We start from the raw sequence: 18,217 nt of genomic DNA on the forward strand, positions 1-18,217 counted from the left end.
GTAATAGTCTAACAAGCCTTGGGTTTTAATAATTTTCCATTTGGTTGAGGTTTCAACTCCAACTCTTTTTGATTACACAAAAGTTCCAAGTCTTTTCTAACCTTATCATTATCCTTCGTCTTCTCATTATCTATCACCGTGTTAAATACATTATCAAATAAATTCTTCTCAATATGCATAACATCAAGATTATGTCGCAACAAATTATCCTTCCAATATGGGAGGTACCAAAAAATACTTCTTTTTGTCCAATTGTGTGTGACCCCATATCCTTCAATTCTACATGCTTCAGCATTATCTGTGAATCTTGTTAGGTCACAAACACTATTCCATACTTCAACCGATAAAAATCGAGGGGGAGGTAGATCTGTTACTTTTTCTCCTTTTCTAAAGGCATTCTTATTTCTTTTAAATTCATGGTTCCTAGGTAAGAACCTACGGTGACAATCAAACCACAAACTTTTCCCACCCTTTTCCAAAGTAAATGCTTTGTGTGCCCCGTGCAATGCGGACAACCCATTTTGCCATGCGTACCCCATACAAAGATGTATCAGGACTTAAAAAGATTGTTTTTGTGATCTGGTATGAAGAAAGAAGTTGCTAAGTTTGTTTATGTTTGCTTGACTTGCCATAATTCGAATATTGAGCATCAGAAACCTTCAAGTTTAATGCAACCGTTGAACATTCTAGAATGGAAGTAGGATAGCATTTCGATGGACTTTATGTCCAATTTACCGAAGACCGCCAAGGGTAATGATTCTCTTTGGGTGATTGTGGATAGGTTGACTAAGTCGGCTCATTTCTTGCCGATGAAGATTAACCATCCCATTTCTAAGTTGGCTGAGGTGTACATTAAAGAGATTGTGAGATTGCACGGAATGCCATCGAGTATTGCGTCAGATAGAGATCCAAGGTTTACGTTGAGGTTTTGGAAAAGTTTGTAAGATGCCGTAGGTACGACATTGAGATTGAGTTCTGCATATCATCCGCAGACGGATGGTCAGACCGAAAGGACTATCCAATCACTGGAAGATTTATTGAGGGCCTGTGTGTTAGACCAAGGAGGAGCTTGGGATAGCCATTTTCCATTGATTGAGTTACTTACAACAACAGTTTTCATGCGAGTATCGGGATGGCACCGTGTGAAGCGTTGTATGGTAGGAGATATAAAACTTTGTTGTGTTGGTATGAATCAAGCGAGAGTGCTGTGCTCGGACCTGAGATTGTGCAAGAGACGACTGAAAAGATAAGGATGATCCGAGAGAGGATGAAAACTTCTCAGAGTCTTCAGAAGAGTTATCACGATAAGAGAAGGAAAACATTTGAGTTTCAGGTGGACGACCATGTGTTTTTGAGAGTTAATCCAGTAACCGGTGTCGGTAGAGTTTTGAAGTCGCGAAAGCTTACGCTGGGTTTTATTGGTCTGTATCATATTTCAAAGTGGTTAGGTGAGGTGGCCTTTCGGATTGCTTTACCGCCGTCGCTTGCGAATCTCCATGATGTGTTTCATGTGTCTCAGTTGAGGAAATACATTTCGGATCCTTTGCATGTGGTTCAAATAGATGACATACAGATGAGAGATAACTTGAGGATTGAGGCGTCACCAGTGCGAATAGAAGGACGAGAAGTGAAGCAAATTGCGAGGTGAAGAGATTACCTTAGTGAAGGTGTTGTGGGGTGGACCAGCTGATGAGAGTCTGGCATGGAAACACGAGGACGAAATGATGGAGGAATTCAAATCAATTTGAAGCAATGGAATAACTTTTTGATAATTTTTTGTGTTTGCCTAAATGACGATGTCACATGTGCCATTATTATCGAAGACAAAAAATGAGCCCTTTGTTTGATTCTCTCATGAAATATTTGACCTAGTCTAAAATGGCAAATGGCTGAATATTGTTTAATAAAAATTATAAATTAGTATATCACTCATTTTAAAATTTCCAAAGGAGTGAGAGGTATATGTGTGGTGGTGCTTAATAGATTGCCCTAATTTATATCTATAAAAGCTAAGCACAGGGCTAGGAGTGTAATCAAAAGCCCTCTTCTTTGCATGGCTTTCCAAATGTCTCAGTTTTTCTTTGTTTCCATTGCTGTTTTTCTCTTTTTCTTTCTGCAGAATAGTTTTGCCATTGAAACAACATTGGAGGAGAGACACCATCTTGTTCAAACCAGCTCTCTCTTACCATCATCTTCTTGTAGTTCATCTACAGAAGGTCAATTCAATCTTAATTTAATATTTATTCCCCTCTATCCTCAATGGATTAAGTTAGCTATTGTTGAACTTTTTTACATGCAAGCTAGAAACTTTCATTAATTTATTGTTAATCTCTATCAAATAAATTGAGTTATAGATTAGTTATAAAATAGATCCATACTTAATACTTTCATATATTAAATGGCACTTAATTGGAAAATTGTTCTTAATTAACTAATTAACTAATTTAACTAGTGGGAGGGTGCTTGGGTCTCAAGGTTTTGCTCCTCTTACGGTCTTGAGTTCGAATGAGCCTACGATCAACTTTCAAAAGCTATGTATGACAGTAATGCTCTCGGGTGGATTAGTCGATACGGAAGGAAGAAGACCACTCTATAAAAAAAATTAATTTATAGTTAATATTGATAAGCATATAGTACATGTAAGCTATTGATTTTTTTATCAGATAAATTATTATTAATAATGGAAGTATAAGGATACTTCAATTCTTATAAATAATAAGGATTTATAGATTTGAAACACAAATAAAAATTTATCTCAAGTGAGATATACATCGATTAACTTCTGTCATAATTTTTTATTAAAAAAATATTTTTATCTAAATCATTAATTTGAAGATATTTTATAATAATTTTTAAATAATTTTTTTAAATCTTTTTCTATCTCTAATTTTTTACTCATATTCATCTAATTTTTTTTATTTATTTTAGAATCTAAGAATTTTCTCTTTACATTTTTAAATCAAGTCTACCTTTCACAATCTTTCTTATCCTAGATTTTACAGTATAAAAAATAGTCCGATCTTGGGTTCTGCTTCATAAATTAAATTATTAATTAATTGTGAAAATTAGAAAAAATTAGCAAAGTGATATAAAACAAAAAAAATAATAGAATTATAACCCATCTTAATTAATCTTTTTGACTTAGTATGTGGTCCAAAAAAATCTTTGAACTTAATTTTTGAGTTTAGTAAGACAAAATATTTATATTAACTTACTTGCAAACTCCAACTAACCTTACCACCCACTTCCCCTTTTAACTTTTTTTCACTTTCAAATTTATGTGACCTTGTTTTGAAGCACAAGTAGTTGAGAATAAAATGAGTTGTATAGAGAAAGAAGTGTGAATTTTAAGTTTCACATTGTTTAGAAAAATGGAGGTTGAGAATTTTATAAATGAGAGGACTCATACACCTATCACCTTAAAGTTTTTAATGATTATGTCGTGTCTCACTCATTTGTTTAGGTGAATCTTTGATCTATAAATGAATATATTTGACCCGATGTAAATGTTTTCCCCTTAATGATGACTCAACACGAGTCTCACCGAATGGAAAAGTGATTTAATTTTTTACTAATTAAGTCAAACTCTATGGTCTTCCCCCTTTAATAGAATAGTATTCAATCTCATCCATGAACAAATAATTTTAGCGAACAATAATGGGATTACGTGATAAAATAACTTTATTATGTGGTATTTGTAATATGTACTTAGCTAATAATAGGAAACAATTATTGGTGGGTATAAATAACCCTCACTTGATATGATATAACTATATAACAAACTCAAGATAAGATTTTGTCTTTGAGTCTTTCATAGATAATAATATCTCAATATTCCTTAGTTAAGTCATTCTCATCCTTATATAATTAATGGTTCTCATATATATAAAATAAAATTTAATTTGCATAAAAAAATGTTACTACCGAGTTACTTTTGTATTGCTAATTGTTTTTTAACCAACAACAATTAGATGTGGCACTAAACATAGTAATTCATTATTGAATTTCAGGTCCAAACAGAAAAGCATCATTAGATGTAATCCACAAACATGGTCCATGTTCCCAACTGAATAGCAATGGAAAAGCAAACTATGTTGAAACACATAGTGATCTTCTAAATCATGACAAGGAAAGGATAAACTATATTCACTCAAAGTTGTCATCATCATCATCCAGTAATAATAACAACAAAATGAAGGAAATAGAACTGGATTCTTCTTCTTCTTCAACTAATTTACCTGCAAAATCTGGTGACCTTATTGGATCAGGAAATTACTATGTTGTCCTTGGACTTGGTACTCCTAAAAAGGATTTATCACTTGCTTTTGACACTGGTAGTGATCTCACTTGGACTCAATGTCAACCTTGTGCTACTTTTTGTTACAATCAAACAGAAGAAATATTTGATCCATCAAAATCTACTACTTATTCCAATATCACATGTACATCTCCAGATTGCACTCAACTTCTTTCAGCTACAGGTATTTTTATGATCACCAAATTACTCGCATTTTCTTTTATATATAATAGAAATTACTTACATATATTTACCTGTTTGTTACAATATCATTATATGAAATGTAGTTTAATTCCAAAAACTGTATTATTACAGGAATCAAACCTGGTTGTTCTAAGTCAACACAAGCATGCATATATGGGATCCAATATGGCGACCGATCTTTCTCCGTCGGATACTTCAGCCACGAACAACTAACTATTACGCCAACAGACACCGTCGACAATTTCTTATTCGGTTGCGGTCAAGACAACGAAGGCCTATTTAACGGTATTGCCGGTCTCTTAGGTCTTGGTCGTGACCCAATCTCTTTTGTTCAACAAACCTCTCAGAAATACGATAAAACTTTTTCTTACTGTCTTCCTTCTACTTCTAGCGAGGTTGGCCACCTCACATTCGGTACCACGGATAAAAATGAAGTAAGTTACACTCAATCTCCCACTCATTCCGATGGAAATTCCTTCTACTATCTCGACATTGTTGGAATCAGCGTTGGTGGAACGCAACTTCCTATCTCATCCTCTCTTTTCTCATCCGGTGGTGCCATTATCGACTCTGGCACGGTCATTACGTGGTTGCCACCAACCGTCTATGCCAGCCTTCGTGATTCCTTTAAGGAAGGAATGTCGAAATATCCTAATGCTTCAGCTTTTTCAATTTTGGATACATGCTATGATCTTAGTGGGACTGAGGTTGTGTCTATTCCAAAGGTTAATTTTTTATTAGGTGGTGGTGTCACAGTCGAGCTCGTTGGTTCCGGGATACTTTATGTCGTGAGTTTGAAGCAAGTCTGTTTAGCGTTTGCTGCGAATGGTGCTGATAGTGATCTTACTATCTTTGGGAATGTGCAACAAAGAACACTGGAGGTTGTTTATGATGTTGGTGGTGGCAGGATTGGGTTTGGTTCAAATGGTTGCGAGTGAAGTTTGTTTTGAATGTTTTGATGAATGTATCATTCTTATTAATGTTTTTGTATACCACAGCACTAAATAATTAGGTGGAGGTTGGAACAGAAAGAAAGACAAATGGGAGGAAATGTGGACAAATTTGTGTTATATAGTGGTTGAAGAGAACTTTGTTGGAAATGTATAATGTATAGAGATCAAAGGGTATTATTGATTTGTAATTGCTGGCAATTGTTCATAGATGTGTAATTTGAAACAAATGTAAGCTTGTTTCAGATATTAATGGTTTGTTAAAGAAAACAAGAACTTCTTGTTATAAATTATGATTTTAGTTATTTTATTTGGTCTGAATGTGATGATTAATTAATTTATTTATGAGATTAATTATTAACTAATTATTTATGAGATTAATTATTAACTTATCTAGTGTTAAAAGGATCAATGACATAAAAAAATTATTTTGATTGGGTTGTCATGATGAATGGATCGGTCTTATAAGTCATGTCTTTCGAATATCAACCCGTGTGAATCCTAATTCATCAATTTTTACATCAGTGTTACTGTAAATCCACTTGTACTTAAATAAAGGCACTTTAAAAGAAACATAGTCAATCTCCAAAATCTCTTCAATGACCCCAAAATACGCTCTAGATGTTAGTATAGGATTGTTATCTTTAGAACTAGAAAAGTACATGGATTCAGCCTCAACCATAACCCTACTATTTTGCATGGTGTTACGATCATCCTTTGATTTTGTATAGAATGACTATTTACTAATGTCGTATGCACTCCAAGTAATTACATTAAGCTTAGGCATACATGACAACCATTTACAAGTATCTGATGCATTACTCTCTTTAGAAATATTTTCATTAAATCAAGTTATGAAAGTTTTGTTATGGTCAACAACCATTTTTCATTCATCAGAGGAAATTTTTCCTTTATAAGACTTTTGTGAGTAGTCAAGTAAGGCTGAACTTCACTAAGGTTATTATTCAATATATACAAATGTTCTTGAAGAAATACTCTTTGATCAATTGTCTTAACATTTAAATCTTGAACACCTCTACCATAATAAAATCCATCATGACGAGACTCAGGAATTCCTATAAAGTTCGCTTCTGACAAATAGTTTGTAACAAACTCAATATCTTCTTCTGTAATGTACATTTCTAAGGTCGAGGCTTCCGGACGGTGATGGTTATTTGTATACCCTTTAAAAAATCTTCATGTAACGCTGTCGCTACCGCGAAAAATGGAATCAGAGTCGCCATTAATATATTCATCCCATAAGGGAAAGGAATACCAGATAACCTAACTCGGAACAAGGACAAGGTCTTTCGACCAGAGAACAGGGCACGGGAGTCGGTTACGCAAGGGGAAGGTGCTAGCACCCCTCACGCCCATCGTACTCGATGGTATCCACCTATGTTTGTTTCTATCTAAAGGGTGTCTAATGTCTAAAACCTAAATGCGAATGAATGCAAAAAGAAATACGGGGAAAAGAAGGAATTATTTACAAGTGTGTTCGCTTAGGCCCCGCGACCCAATGCCTACGTATCCTTTTCAGGAATCAGAACGACCGTAGTTCGGCTCCATAGTTTCCATTTGTTTTGTGTTTTTTAGTTGAACAGCGGTTAAGGTCACAATCCACGATGCTCGACCTTTGGAGACTTATACGCCTAATTTTGGAAAGGACTTAACTTGTTCTTAAGCGCCTAACAAGGCAAAAGAATGAACTTGGGTTTGTGTTTTTTATGTAACTACATGATGAACAAAACCCAATACAAGGTTTCGCACCACTTCGTCACTTTGTTTTAATTTGAGCCTTTATTAAGTGTTTTAAATGTTTTTGGTTGAGTATTTTTTAAGGGGATTTACTTCGCGATTCAAATCACATAAAATTGTATAATGATCGAGAAGCAGATTAGGGAATGAATCCCACTCACTTCTATCCCATTATATAATGTTCGAGAAACAGATTAGGGAATGGATCCCACTCATTTCTATCCCATTAACTAATGTTTGAGAAACAGATTAGGGAATGAATCCCACTCATTTCTCTCCCATTAAGTAGTGACCGAGAAACAGATTAGGGAATGAATCCCACTCATTTCTATGCCACTAAGTGATTGAGAAACAGATTAGGGAATGAATCCCACTCATTTCTCTATCACTTTCCTAATGTGATTCGCCTCTTTATTTATTAGTGTTTTAAAGTTGAAAAGAAAAAAAGAATGAAAAAAAGGGGAACTAACCTATTCTCTAATCTAAGTTATTCTAATCTAAGTCTAATGGCCCTAAGGTCAAGGATAACTATCCTAACCTAACTCAATTCCTCTTAACAAAGAAGGAAGAGTCTAAGGGAACATGGCAAAAGAATGGATTTACAACTCCAACAAGATGAGAAGAGAGCCCTAGGGCAGTAGCAAACCAAGGAAATAAGTGTCCTAAATCAAACACAAAAGCCATATGGCACTACACGAAAATATTCACAAAGAGTTACCAAAGTATCGCATAAATCGTCACTTAACAATTAGCGAACAAACATCCATTAATCGAAACAAAAAGCAAATGAAAAAACATGAACAAAGCTTAAAGTCAGTAGCAATTAGTTCATTTATAGGTCCAAGACCTTGTACCAATCTATGTTAGTCAATTAACTTGAAACAAACAAAGTTTTAACAAAACTATACAAAACTAGGTCAAAACTAGTTAGTAAGTTCAAATGGTGAATGAAGTTTAGAAAAATGAAATCAAATGATGGAAGTCAGTAGCTAATAACCTCTAATAGATGTCTAAACAATCATGGAATCAAGTCACAAAGTTTCATACAAAATTATAGGTCATTTGGACAAGTTACGATACAATCGTTAATCAAAAGCGAGTTATTTACAAGTAACAAAGAAAAATCAAGTAAAATAAGAAAACATGACTTGAAACATTCAACTCCAGGTCTTAGGACCTCTAAACATCCCTACTTATATGTACAAAAAGAAACTAAGTCAATTGCATAAAGGTAAAGCAAATTATAGGTCAAATTCGCATGGTTATCCGTTTAGGAACGCACATAAATCGGGTATAGAAAATCTAATGAAAACCTAACCAAAACATAGAATTAAACTTTTATTTTTTCCACACAATATGGTATATGAGCCTACTGATATCACACAAAAAAATGGCAATCAAATTCTACTCCTAAGGTATTAAATAAAATTAATTTGCAAAACCGATCACACTTAAAGACACAATGAACATGTTGAAAGAAATGATTTATTAAAAATAGGAAAACAATTTCTAAAAATCTAGAAAAAATACCACAATTATTTACACATGTGATTCTATCTAAAACATATTTTTATTTATTTTTACTTCAATGGAAACTGGATCATGAATCAAAAGTTAGATAGAAACAATTATAAGTAAAAAAAAAACTACTGGCAGGGGGTGAAAAAGCAAAGTTAATTGGACTGAATTCTAAGTGTAATCTGCATGGGCCTACAAAACGAGGTGTGGAAAGTAACAATAGTGAACCCAAACAAAAAAAACATGCACGATGGTTAGCAAATGTGGTGTATGGTACAGCAAAGCATATGAAACCCACATATCAATATATCAACCTCTCATTCTGTTACTCTACACTTCCATGCATCATTTATTCCTTATCTTACAAATGTATCACAATGTAACATGAAAATGCAAGCCCAAATATCAATTGGTCACATGGGGTTTAAGTTACTAAATAAAAAACAACACAACTTTAACCAATCAGTGAACAACAGCGCACCATTTTCATCATCCAAACCAAGAGAAATTGAAAAAAAGAAAAATAAGCAACATTAGCATGGGCCAATCAGAGGGCTTCTCCTTCATACTACACACGTGAACAGTACCGTTGTGGTACTATTCTCTTTCTTCTCCGACGGCGAAACGCCTTCGCGCGGCGGCGCCGGTAGCCTCTTAGACGTTAAAAACAAAAAGCAAGACTATCTCTCCCCTCGAAATTTCGTTCTGATTTCGAATATGCAATTAATCTTAACGTACGAACACCTTAACATCAAGAATCAATAGCACACATCATTGAATCAGAAAAACGAATCGAGAATATGCAACATTTAACCACCGAAAACATGTGACGCTACTCGTCCAGCCTCCCGATGGTGAGGAGTGCGCCAGATGCAAATGAGCCTAGAGCATGGAAACTAGAATGCTGAGAAGGATTCAGAAACTTACCTGAAATTTCTCAATTCCGAACTTGAGAACACTCTACTTTCTGAGCATCTTTGAGTATGGTGATGATAAACTTTGAGAAGATTCCATCTTGAGAAATAAACTCAAGATTTGTGTACGATTCTTGAATCTTGATGGTGATGAAGTCCGCTTCAAGCAGCCACTGATAATGGTGTCGAATCCGATTGCGGTTTGCTTAGTGTTTGAACAATGAAGGTGATGATGACATAGAGGTGATGAAGATGATGCTTCTTGATGTTCGTTATGATTGTTGATGATGAAGAATGAGGGTTGTTGTGGTGGTTGAAGATTATGGTGGCCGTTAGAAGTTTGTTGTGGTGGTTAGAGAGAGAAAAGTGACGAGAGAGAAGCGTGAGTGAGTGTGTGAAACTTTTAGAGCGAAAACGGTTATGGTTTGTTAAGAGTTTGTTGAGGGTTGAGAGAGAGAGAGAGAGAGAGAGTTTGAAAACTGAAAAAAGAAAAAAATGGATCCTCCCCTCTGATTCGTGACGTGTTTTTCATTTATATAAGGTGAGTGTGCATGGTATTATGGTGTGTGGGATTGTAGTGTAGCTTCTCTCCTTTATCCTTGCATGGTTTGCATGGTTTGCATGGTGTATGGTTGGTGATATTCTCTTTCACGAGTGCCTGCTGCTGGACTTCTAACGTACATACCCAACCTTGTTCATGAGGTCCACTTCACATGTTGAAAACTCGGGCTTTAAACCACCAATTCATCATAACTCGGGATCAATGTAAAGACAACATAGCAGTGAACAACATTGATGTTGATGAATCCCTGAAATGATGGCTGCAAACACGGGAAAAAGAGCTATGAACATATAGTACCACCCTGAATGGCGCACACGCGCGTTGTTGTTGTTGTTGGCCGGTCCCATTGCCAAGTTCTATGGGCATGAGTTTGAAGCTTTGTATCTTTCCAACCACGCGACCAAAATCAGTGATCCTTACCTCATTAGATAGAGGGCCTGGAGTAGAACACGTTTGTATTCTAATGGGGTCAAGGAGATGCTTGTAGCCTCCTAAAAACTGGTTTGAAAATGGCGCACCAAATGCTTGATGAAATGCCTTGCGCGTGCCTTAGCCAATGAACCACATAAATTCAGTTACAAGGGCATGACTTTGGAGCTTTGTATTTTGCTCACCATCCAACCAAAATTTATGGTTTTTAGCTCATTAGATAAAGATCATGGGATACAAAGGCTTTTTGTTTGTGTTGGATTGAAAAAGCACCTGTATCTCTTAAACATTGAGCTTGAAAACGGCCCACCAAGTGTTCGAGCAAATGCTTGCGCTTGCCCAGAAAATGTGCCCCACATCATGACTTGGATGACTTGGGATCTTCCAACTTTGCATTTCTATAACTTTTGATACACAACTCAAATGGAAAAACATTCAACTACAAATTTGTTCATCTCCATGAGATGAACAATATTGATGTTGAACATTTTCTGAAATAATGCATAGATCCGCGTGAAATCAAGCTGAGAAGTGAACTGGTCAACCATTCTCAAAATTCCAGAAATTTCACTAAGTGTAGAAGTTTCCTTTTTTAGAATTTTCTCATTTTAACTAACTTTCCCAAAATGGTAAATTTTAGTTAAAACTTGATTTTATTCATTTCCTTGACTTTTCTTTGACCAATTTCCACCAAAAGTCAACATTTGCATATTGACCTTGATTTTGACCCAGAAAGTCAACTGTTTCTGATTTTTCCAATTCCAGATAAATTTCTCGATTAATCTGTTTTCGATCCAATTCTCAATCATTTTTCAACCAAAGAAGCTCCAGTGAATACTTCCTCCAGACAACCATATTCCATACTATAAAAATCATCTCCTGATTAAATGTTGACCAAAAAGTCAACCGCGTTGACTTTGGTCAAAACCTTGATTTGGGAAGACCAGATGAATTTCAAGCCTATATTCTCCAATCAATACCTTGAGTTGAAGATTGTGAAACCCTAATTTCAGGAGGACTTCAATGGGAATGATGCCATATAATCAGGCTTCAAATCTTCTCTTTTTTGATCAAGAATTTCTTCAACATAAGCTCTTTTCTTTATCAATTCTGAATAGTGATCATGATATGAGTGAATGCAATGGATGAAGACCTAGATGAAGTATGTGTATGAATGTGATGTGAAAGCCATTTGGGAATAAATAAGTGGGCAAATTTTGGGGTGCAACAGCTGCCCCTATTCAATCTGCTTGGACCTGAATGTACGAACGACACAAGTTCTAGACATGAGAGGTGAAAGTGGATTGAATACCCAAAAGTACCATCAAAATTTGCATTCTGTGGTAAAGCAAAGGTGTTGAATAGTATCAAAGGTGGACCAGACAAGTTGCCAACCTTAGTTAGACTTTGAAAAGATTGCTATCCTTAGATAGACTTGAAAAAAAGAGTGCTAACCGTAGTTAGACTTGCAGAAGAGGCGACACCACCGTAGCGTGACTCCACAAGGAAGAACCATCTTTAGACGACTCAACCAAATTGCTAACCTTAGTTAGACTTTGAAAAGAAGACACAACCGTAGCGTGACTCCACAAGGAAGAACCATCCTTAGACGACTCAACCAAATTGCTAACCTTAGTTAGACTTTGAAAAGAAGACACAACCGTAGCGTGACTCCATAAGGAAGAACCATCCTTAGACGACTCAACCAAATTGCTAACCTTAGTTAGACTTTGAAAAGAAGGTGCTAACCTTAGTTAGACTTTAGAACCAGGAGGTGCTAACCTTAGTTAGACTTTAGAAAAAGGAGGTGCTAACCTTAGTTAGACTTTAGAAAAAGGAGGTGCTAACCTTAGTTAGACTTTAGAAAAAGGAGGTGCTAACCTTAGTTAGACTTTAGAAAAAGGAGGTGCTAACCTTAGTTAGACTTTAGAAAAAGGAGGTGCTAACCTTAGTTAGACTTTAGAAAAAGGAGGTGCTAACCTTAGTTAGACTTTAGAAAAAGGAGGTGCTAACCTTAGTTAGACTTTAGAAAAAGGAGGTGCTAACCTTAGTTAGACTTTAGAAAAAGGAGGTGCTAACCTTAGTTAGACTTTAGAAAAAGGAGGTGCTAACCTTAGTTAGACTTTAGAAAAGGGAGGTGCTAACCTTAGTTAGACTTTAGAAAAAGGAGGTGCTAACCTTAGTTAGACTTTATTGAACACGGCAAGTGGAAAACTGACCAATGAAACACGATCTTAACGAGGACTAACTTTGCATTCAATCCACCTTGGAGGAGGAGGAGAAGACTTCTTCTGGGAATACATTATCTTATGCCTTTAGAGCACATACAAACTTGGCTTATGCATTGATGCATGTTTGAATTTTTCATGGCGTAATGCTCCATATTCATGGAAATGCTACGCTTCTTTTGTAGATGCAATGTGAATGCAATGATTACTATATGCAGAGATAACGAGGGCCCTTTAGAGAATATTCCGCTGACTTATTGATCGAGCTTTGTCTCTGTCCTCGGGAGAGGTAAACACCAGGGAGAATCCCCTTAGTGTTAAGAACTCTGTGGGGGCGCCAATAGACATTGGACTTTGACTTGCAAGATGTACTTCTTCGTTGACTTGAAGAATGACTTCTGACTTCTCACCATGTGCCATGACTTGGAGAATTTTCAGCTTGAGGAGATTCCCTCGACTCACCTTGTTGTGGATAAGAAATCTTGATAAGGAAACCTTGTTGATCGATCGGAACAACTCTGAGGAGAAATAAACTCCTATGCTCAGGGAGTGACTTTTCTAGGAGAAATAAACTCCTATGCTCGGGGAGAGACTTTTTCCAGGAGAAATAAACTCCTATGCTTGAGGAATGGAACCAACTCTCAGGAGGAATAAACTCCTATGCTTGGGGAGAGGGTAACTTGCTGGGAAAAAGCATTGTGATACTTCTCATCTATGTGATGGCCAACCGCACCTTACAAGTGAATGACGGTTTCATCAATACAGACCGAAAGAGTATGCCCCAGGCTGCCTGAGTTGTGAAGATATTTGATCTAACGAAGACATTTGCCTCAAAAGGATCCTTACACCACAATTACTTGAGAAATTTCTGCCCCAGCATATTCAATTATTTGAAATGGTACTCCTTGATCAACGGGTCGTTGAAGAGATTTGTCGAGCCTCGGCATAATTGCCCCATACAAAGTGAGTTTGAGAGATTCCTCGACGTCACTACTTCAGATTGATTGAAATCAAGAGAGATTCCTCGACTTGATTAACCCTGATTGGTCGAATTTGAGATGTCAAACCTTGATTTTCTTGCCCCAGATAGGCTGAACTCACGAGAGAGATTCTTCATCGTGACTGCCCCTGATTATGTACATCTTATCAGAATCCTTGAGTTTACTTCCCTTAAGTCAACCAAACTTTGGAAACAACTTTATCGTGCTCAATGGAGTTTTCAAACTCTTCCCCTCTGGGTACTTAATCAAAATGCATCTACTCAATAGAGTATTCAGACTTCTCCCTTCAGGGTAACCAATCAAAGAAATTATCAACTGATTATGCTAATGGAGTCTTCAGAAAACATGCCCCTTGGTATCAGTCTCTGAAATGATTTCTTTTTACTCTAAGGAATTCTCAAGTCCTTTTACTTTGACATGATCAAGCTCTTTACGGATTCTCATCATGGAATCTTTCTTGATGTTTAAGCAAATGTTTTGTATGCAAAAGAATGTTAACTCTAAGAATGACAATTTTAATACAAAGCCTATGATAGTCTTGAAGTTTAAAACTTTTTATGCAATGAGGTGGCCACCTCTTGTGAATGAAATGATAAAGCGGGCATACGATACCAACATGGATATGTGTTACGCTTCATGGGGAGTCAGTAAACACTATCTCATGGGAGTGCGTCTTCGAAATAAACCCTACTTCAATTAGGACTTTTAAGGGTTGTAACTTGGCATGGTTCAAGGTTTTCATAAACAAAGGATTTTTAGGCTCAAAATTATTTGGTGCCCACCCCCTTCGTGATGTTCTCCACTCCTAAGTTCAATTAACTCAACATAAGTGCTCATCCCTCACAAGGAATTTTAAGATGGTTGAGGAATCAATGAGTTTTTTTTGGACATGGCAGTCGCTCACCTTTTATTCTTTTGATTCATTGTCACACGACCTTGCTCTTGCTTTATTTTCACCATTATTTTTCTTTTTTATTGCTATTTTTCTTTCTTCCTTTTTTCTTTCTTTTTTCCATTTTTTTTTTCTCTTCTTTTTTTTTTGACTAAGTCGTGTGACCTCGCGTTGTCTTTGATTCGTTGGAAGTGATTGCGACTGCCTCATTCCATGATTGATGAAGGATCACCACTGTGGTATCGTCATCTCTTGTCCTCTTGGTAGGTGAAGGATAACTATCACAGTTTTAACTTTCCTCAACCTTTTGAAGGATAACCATTGTTGTATCCTTAGATGCATATCATTTGTGAGTTTTGAACACTTGATCAAGTTAAATGAACACTACCCTGCCCCAGGGTAAAAAATAAGGGTTTTTTTTTATTAGAAAAGAAACTCCTACTTCAAGGCTCAAAGGGGTTAACGAGGGTTTATCTCCCTTATATCTCCGGTGTTTAGGGATTTGAAATAATGCCTGTACATCATCAGCAGGGTTTTATTCAAAAACACACAATTAGGGATTTTGCATTTTTATTGTCATCATTCTCCCTCCGCTCGTTGCCTAAGCAAGAGATTAATAAAGTTGGTATCGTAATGCCAAAAACTTTTTTTTTGAGTGAAAACGAATGGATTACTTCAAGACAAACATAAACAATGCATTATGATTTTCATTCAGAAATTAACAAATTTTTACATGCTAGAAATGCTTAAACAAACAATGAAACGTTACAAATGAGAATACAATAAAGAACTAAATGAATGCCATTGTTGAGGAGACTTGACTCCGTCTGGACTTATTGCTCTTGAATGCTTTTTTCAGTTTTGATGCCCCATTGAGACTTCAACTTGTGCATAGGACCTCTTGGAGTGGATTGTGGTTATTCCGAAATCAACGAGGACTTGAATTCTGCCTTTGAATGTCCTACCACCTTCAGTTGAATGGCTAGGTGCCCCAGCATGGTAACCACTTAGCATTATCATATGTTCCTTCCACACACTTCAGATTACTTCCCAGAAGTATATTCCAACAAAGGCGTACAAGAGTGGTGCATTCATATTTTACTTTAGGGATTCGAGCGATGCAAATGATGCAATACTCAAGATAGACAATGTCTTGCTTATCCCTCGGTCGGGAGCCCCAAATATAGATGCTAGAATAGTAATCACCATTATAAATGGAAGAAGATAGTATGATCATCACACTCAGGAGAGCTACGTGTGGTAAGGAAAGCCCAAAACACCAACTGGAATACCAACAATCAAGGATATAACTGAGTACAAGGCATTGAAATTACATCACTTCGTTTCCCATATTGTTTCTGTCTCATATTCTTTCTTTCTCTGTCGACGGTCAAATGTCAATGAGAAGAAAATTTCGGGAAGAGATGACTCATGATATGAAGCCAAAGCTTGAGAATGAGAAATGTCTTCGTAGAACCCTCTTGATTATCACATGGAAAAATATTCTGACGAAGTTGCACAAGAATTTGTAGTGCTTTAAGGGATTCGAGCATGCGAATGGTGCAATGCTCAAGATAGACAATGTCTTGCTTATCCCTCAATCGGGAGCCCCAAGCAACTTCCACATATGTACAAGAGATGATTATCACTTTAGCTTCAATATCCAAACCATTCGGAGTGAGAGTAAATGATCCTTGCAATTTTTTTTTTCATCAGGCACAAACCAACAACATCTAAATCAGCAGAGTCACGACTTTTTATGGCTTCCAATCTTTCCTCCAAGAGGTGGAACCTTTCGTCAATTTCAATACTCAGAAACTTGAAGACTTCAATGATGTGAATGCTCCTTACCAAGAACAGGAATCTCAACATTATTTCAGACCTTCTGCTTCATAGGACCTTTTTTTTGAGGTGAGATTAACATTGCATTTGGCCTTTGAAGAACTTGTCTCAATCCTTCTTGTCAAAGAGAAAAGGCTCGAATAACCTCCATACACTGGTTCATGTCAGCCCCCATTTCTGTTCTCATATCAGTCAGAAACCTCACGGAGTCATTCCAATACCAACTTTCGAGCACATAGCGGTGAGAAGTCAGATTTTGTTGTTGAAGTCAGAATTTGAATGGAAAGGGCCCCCATAAGCTTCTGATAGAACCATGAAATGCATGATATTATGAATGCATGTTTCATTCACGGGGAATCCTAAAGTCTTTTCCTCAACTTTTGTTTCTCTTTTATTCTCTTTTTCTTTTGCATATAGTATCTTTTCTTTTTTTTTCTCTTTTCCATCTTTTCTGTTTTTTTTATTTCCTCTTTTTTTGGAAATAGACTTTAGAATCCCCCACAAATGAAGTGGATAAAGTAATTATGTTATGCAATGCAAAAGCACGGGATCAAGGTCCATATAATCCGAGTAACCACTATACAATTCTCTGAATAACTGATGTAGGTCAGATGTCACAAGATCAAAGGTCCGACGCCCTTTCGAATACCAGGAGAACCAATAGTCACCAACAGAATAGAATAGTCACCAACGGTACCTGTCATGTATATCCCTCCCCACTCACAGGTGAATCTAGGTCAAGGTAGGTCAAAAGGTCTCCAGCGTTAACAACTCTCCTGAAACACCATCATTGTTGCAAATACATGCCAACAACGGTATCCCATTCGAGTCTCGGCTGGTCGTGGGTCTCATGATCGCAATCAACAGAACCTGACATTCTGTTGGCGTCATGACTATCCACTCTATCCTAGGTATCCTATGTGTCAACTCTGGCCTGGGTATTGGGCCTTTTACCTCATAGAATCATCCCACCCAACCTGCAAAACAAAGCATAAAAATATGTGGTCCCCACGGGGACCCATAATATAGTCCAGATGCATGATATGCAAGCGGAAAATAAACATGATGTGCAAGCATATATACAACATGTAAACATATAAGCAAACAAACAAAAAAACACCCAATAAACAAACAAACAAAGGCTAGGATCGACTCGCTAAGAACGGACCAGCACAGGTCTAGCAACGTCCCCAGCAGAGACGCCAGCTGTCGCTACCGCGAAAAATGGAATCAGAGTCGCCACTAATATATTCATCCCATAAGGGAAAGGAATACCAGATAACCTAACTCGGAACAAGGACAAGGTCTTTCGACCAGAGAACAGGGCACGGGAGTCGGTTACGCAAGGGGAAGGTGCTAGCACCCCTCACGCCCATCGTACTCGATGGTATCCACCTATGTTTGTTTCTATCTAAAGGGTGTCTAATGTCTAAAACCTAAATGCGAATGAATGCAAAAATAAATACGGGGAAAAGAAGGAATTATTTACAAGTGTGTTCGCTTAGGCCCCGCGACCCAATGCCTACGTATCCTTTTCAGGAATCAGAACGACCGTAGTTCGGCTCCATAGTTTCCATTTGTTTTGTGTTTTTTAGTTGAACAGCGGTTAAGGTCACAATCCA

At 36.8% G+C, this 18,217-nt stretch overlaps 2 protein-coding genes across 2 annotated transcripts; both read left to right on the top strand.

Moving 5' to 3' along the window:
* The first annotated feature begins 1,132 nt into the window (after positions 1-1,132).
* On the top strand, positions 1,133-1,648 carry LOC131658833 (uncharacterized). Its single transcript, XM_058928085.1, has 2 exons — positions 1,133-1,366; positions 1,520-1,648. Exons 1-2 carry the CDS (start codon positions 1,133-1,135, stop codon positions 1,646-1,648), a joined length of 363 nt encoding a protein of 120 aa, XP_058784068.1.
* A 380-nt stretch (positions 1,649-2,028) lies between these two features.
* LOC131662374 (aspartyl protease family protein At5g10770-like) lies at positions 2,029-5,745 on the top strand. The gene is made up of 3 exons (XM_058932143.1): positions 2,029-2,216; positions 4,011-4,481; positions 4,613-5,745. Exons 1-3 carry the CDS (start codon positions 2,054-2,056, stop codon positions 5,437-5,439), a joined length of 1,461 nt encoding a protein of 486 aa, XP_058788126.1. The 5' UTR covers positions 2,029-2,053; the 3' UTR covers positions 5,440-5,745.
* The last annotated feature ends 12,472 nt before the right edge of the window (positions 5,746-18,217 follow it).

Source organism: Vicia villosa, linkage group LG3 (genome assembly GCF_029867415.1).
Source record: "Vicia villosa cultivar HV-30 ecotype Madison, WI linkage group LG3, Vvil1.0, whole genome shotgun sequence".
In the NCBI taxonomy this organism is placed as follows: Eukaryota; Viridiplantae; Streptophyta; class Magnoliopsida; order Fabales; family Fabaceae; genus Vicia; species Vicia villosa.

Excerpts from the sequence above, each read along its gene's own strand:
- LOC131662374 (XM_058932143.1), top strand. The coding sequence starts at position 2,054 with ATGGCTTTCCAAATGTCTCAGTTTTTCTTTGTTTCCATTGCTGTTTTT. Across the intron at positions 2,217-4,010 it reads TTGTAGTTCATCTACAGAAG|GTCCAAACAGAAAAGCATCA; the intron begins GTCAATTCAATC and ends ATTGAATTTCAG. Across the intron at positions 4,482-4,612 it reads TCAACTTCTTTCAGCTACAG|GAATCAAACCTGGTTGTTCT; the intron begins GTATTTTTATGA and ends GTATTATTACAG.
- LOC131658833 (XM_058928085.1), top strand. The coding sequence starts at position 1,133 with ATGGCACCGTGTGAAGCGTTGTATGGTAGGAGATATAAAACTTTGTTG. Across the intron at positions 1,367-1,519 it reads TGTTTTTGAGAGTTAATCCA|TTGAGGAAATACATTTCGGA; the intron begins GTAACCGGTGTC and ends CATGTGTCTCAG.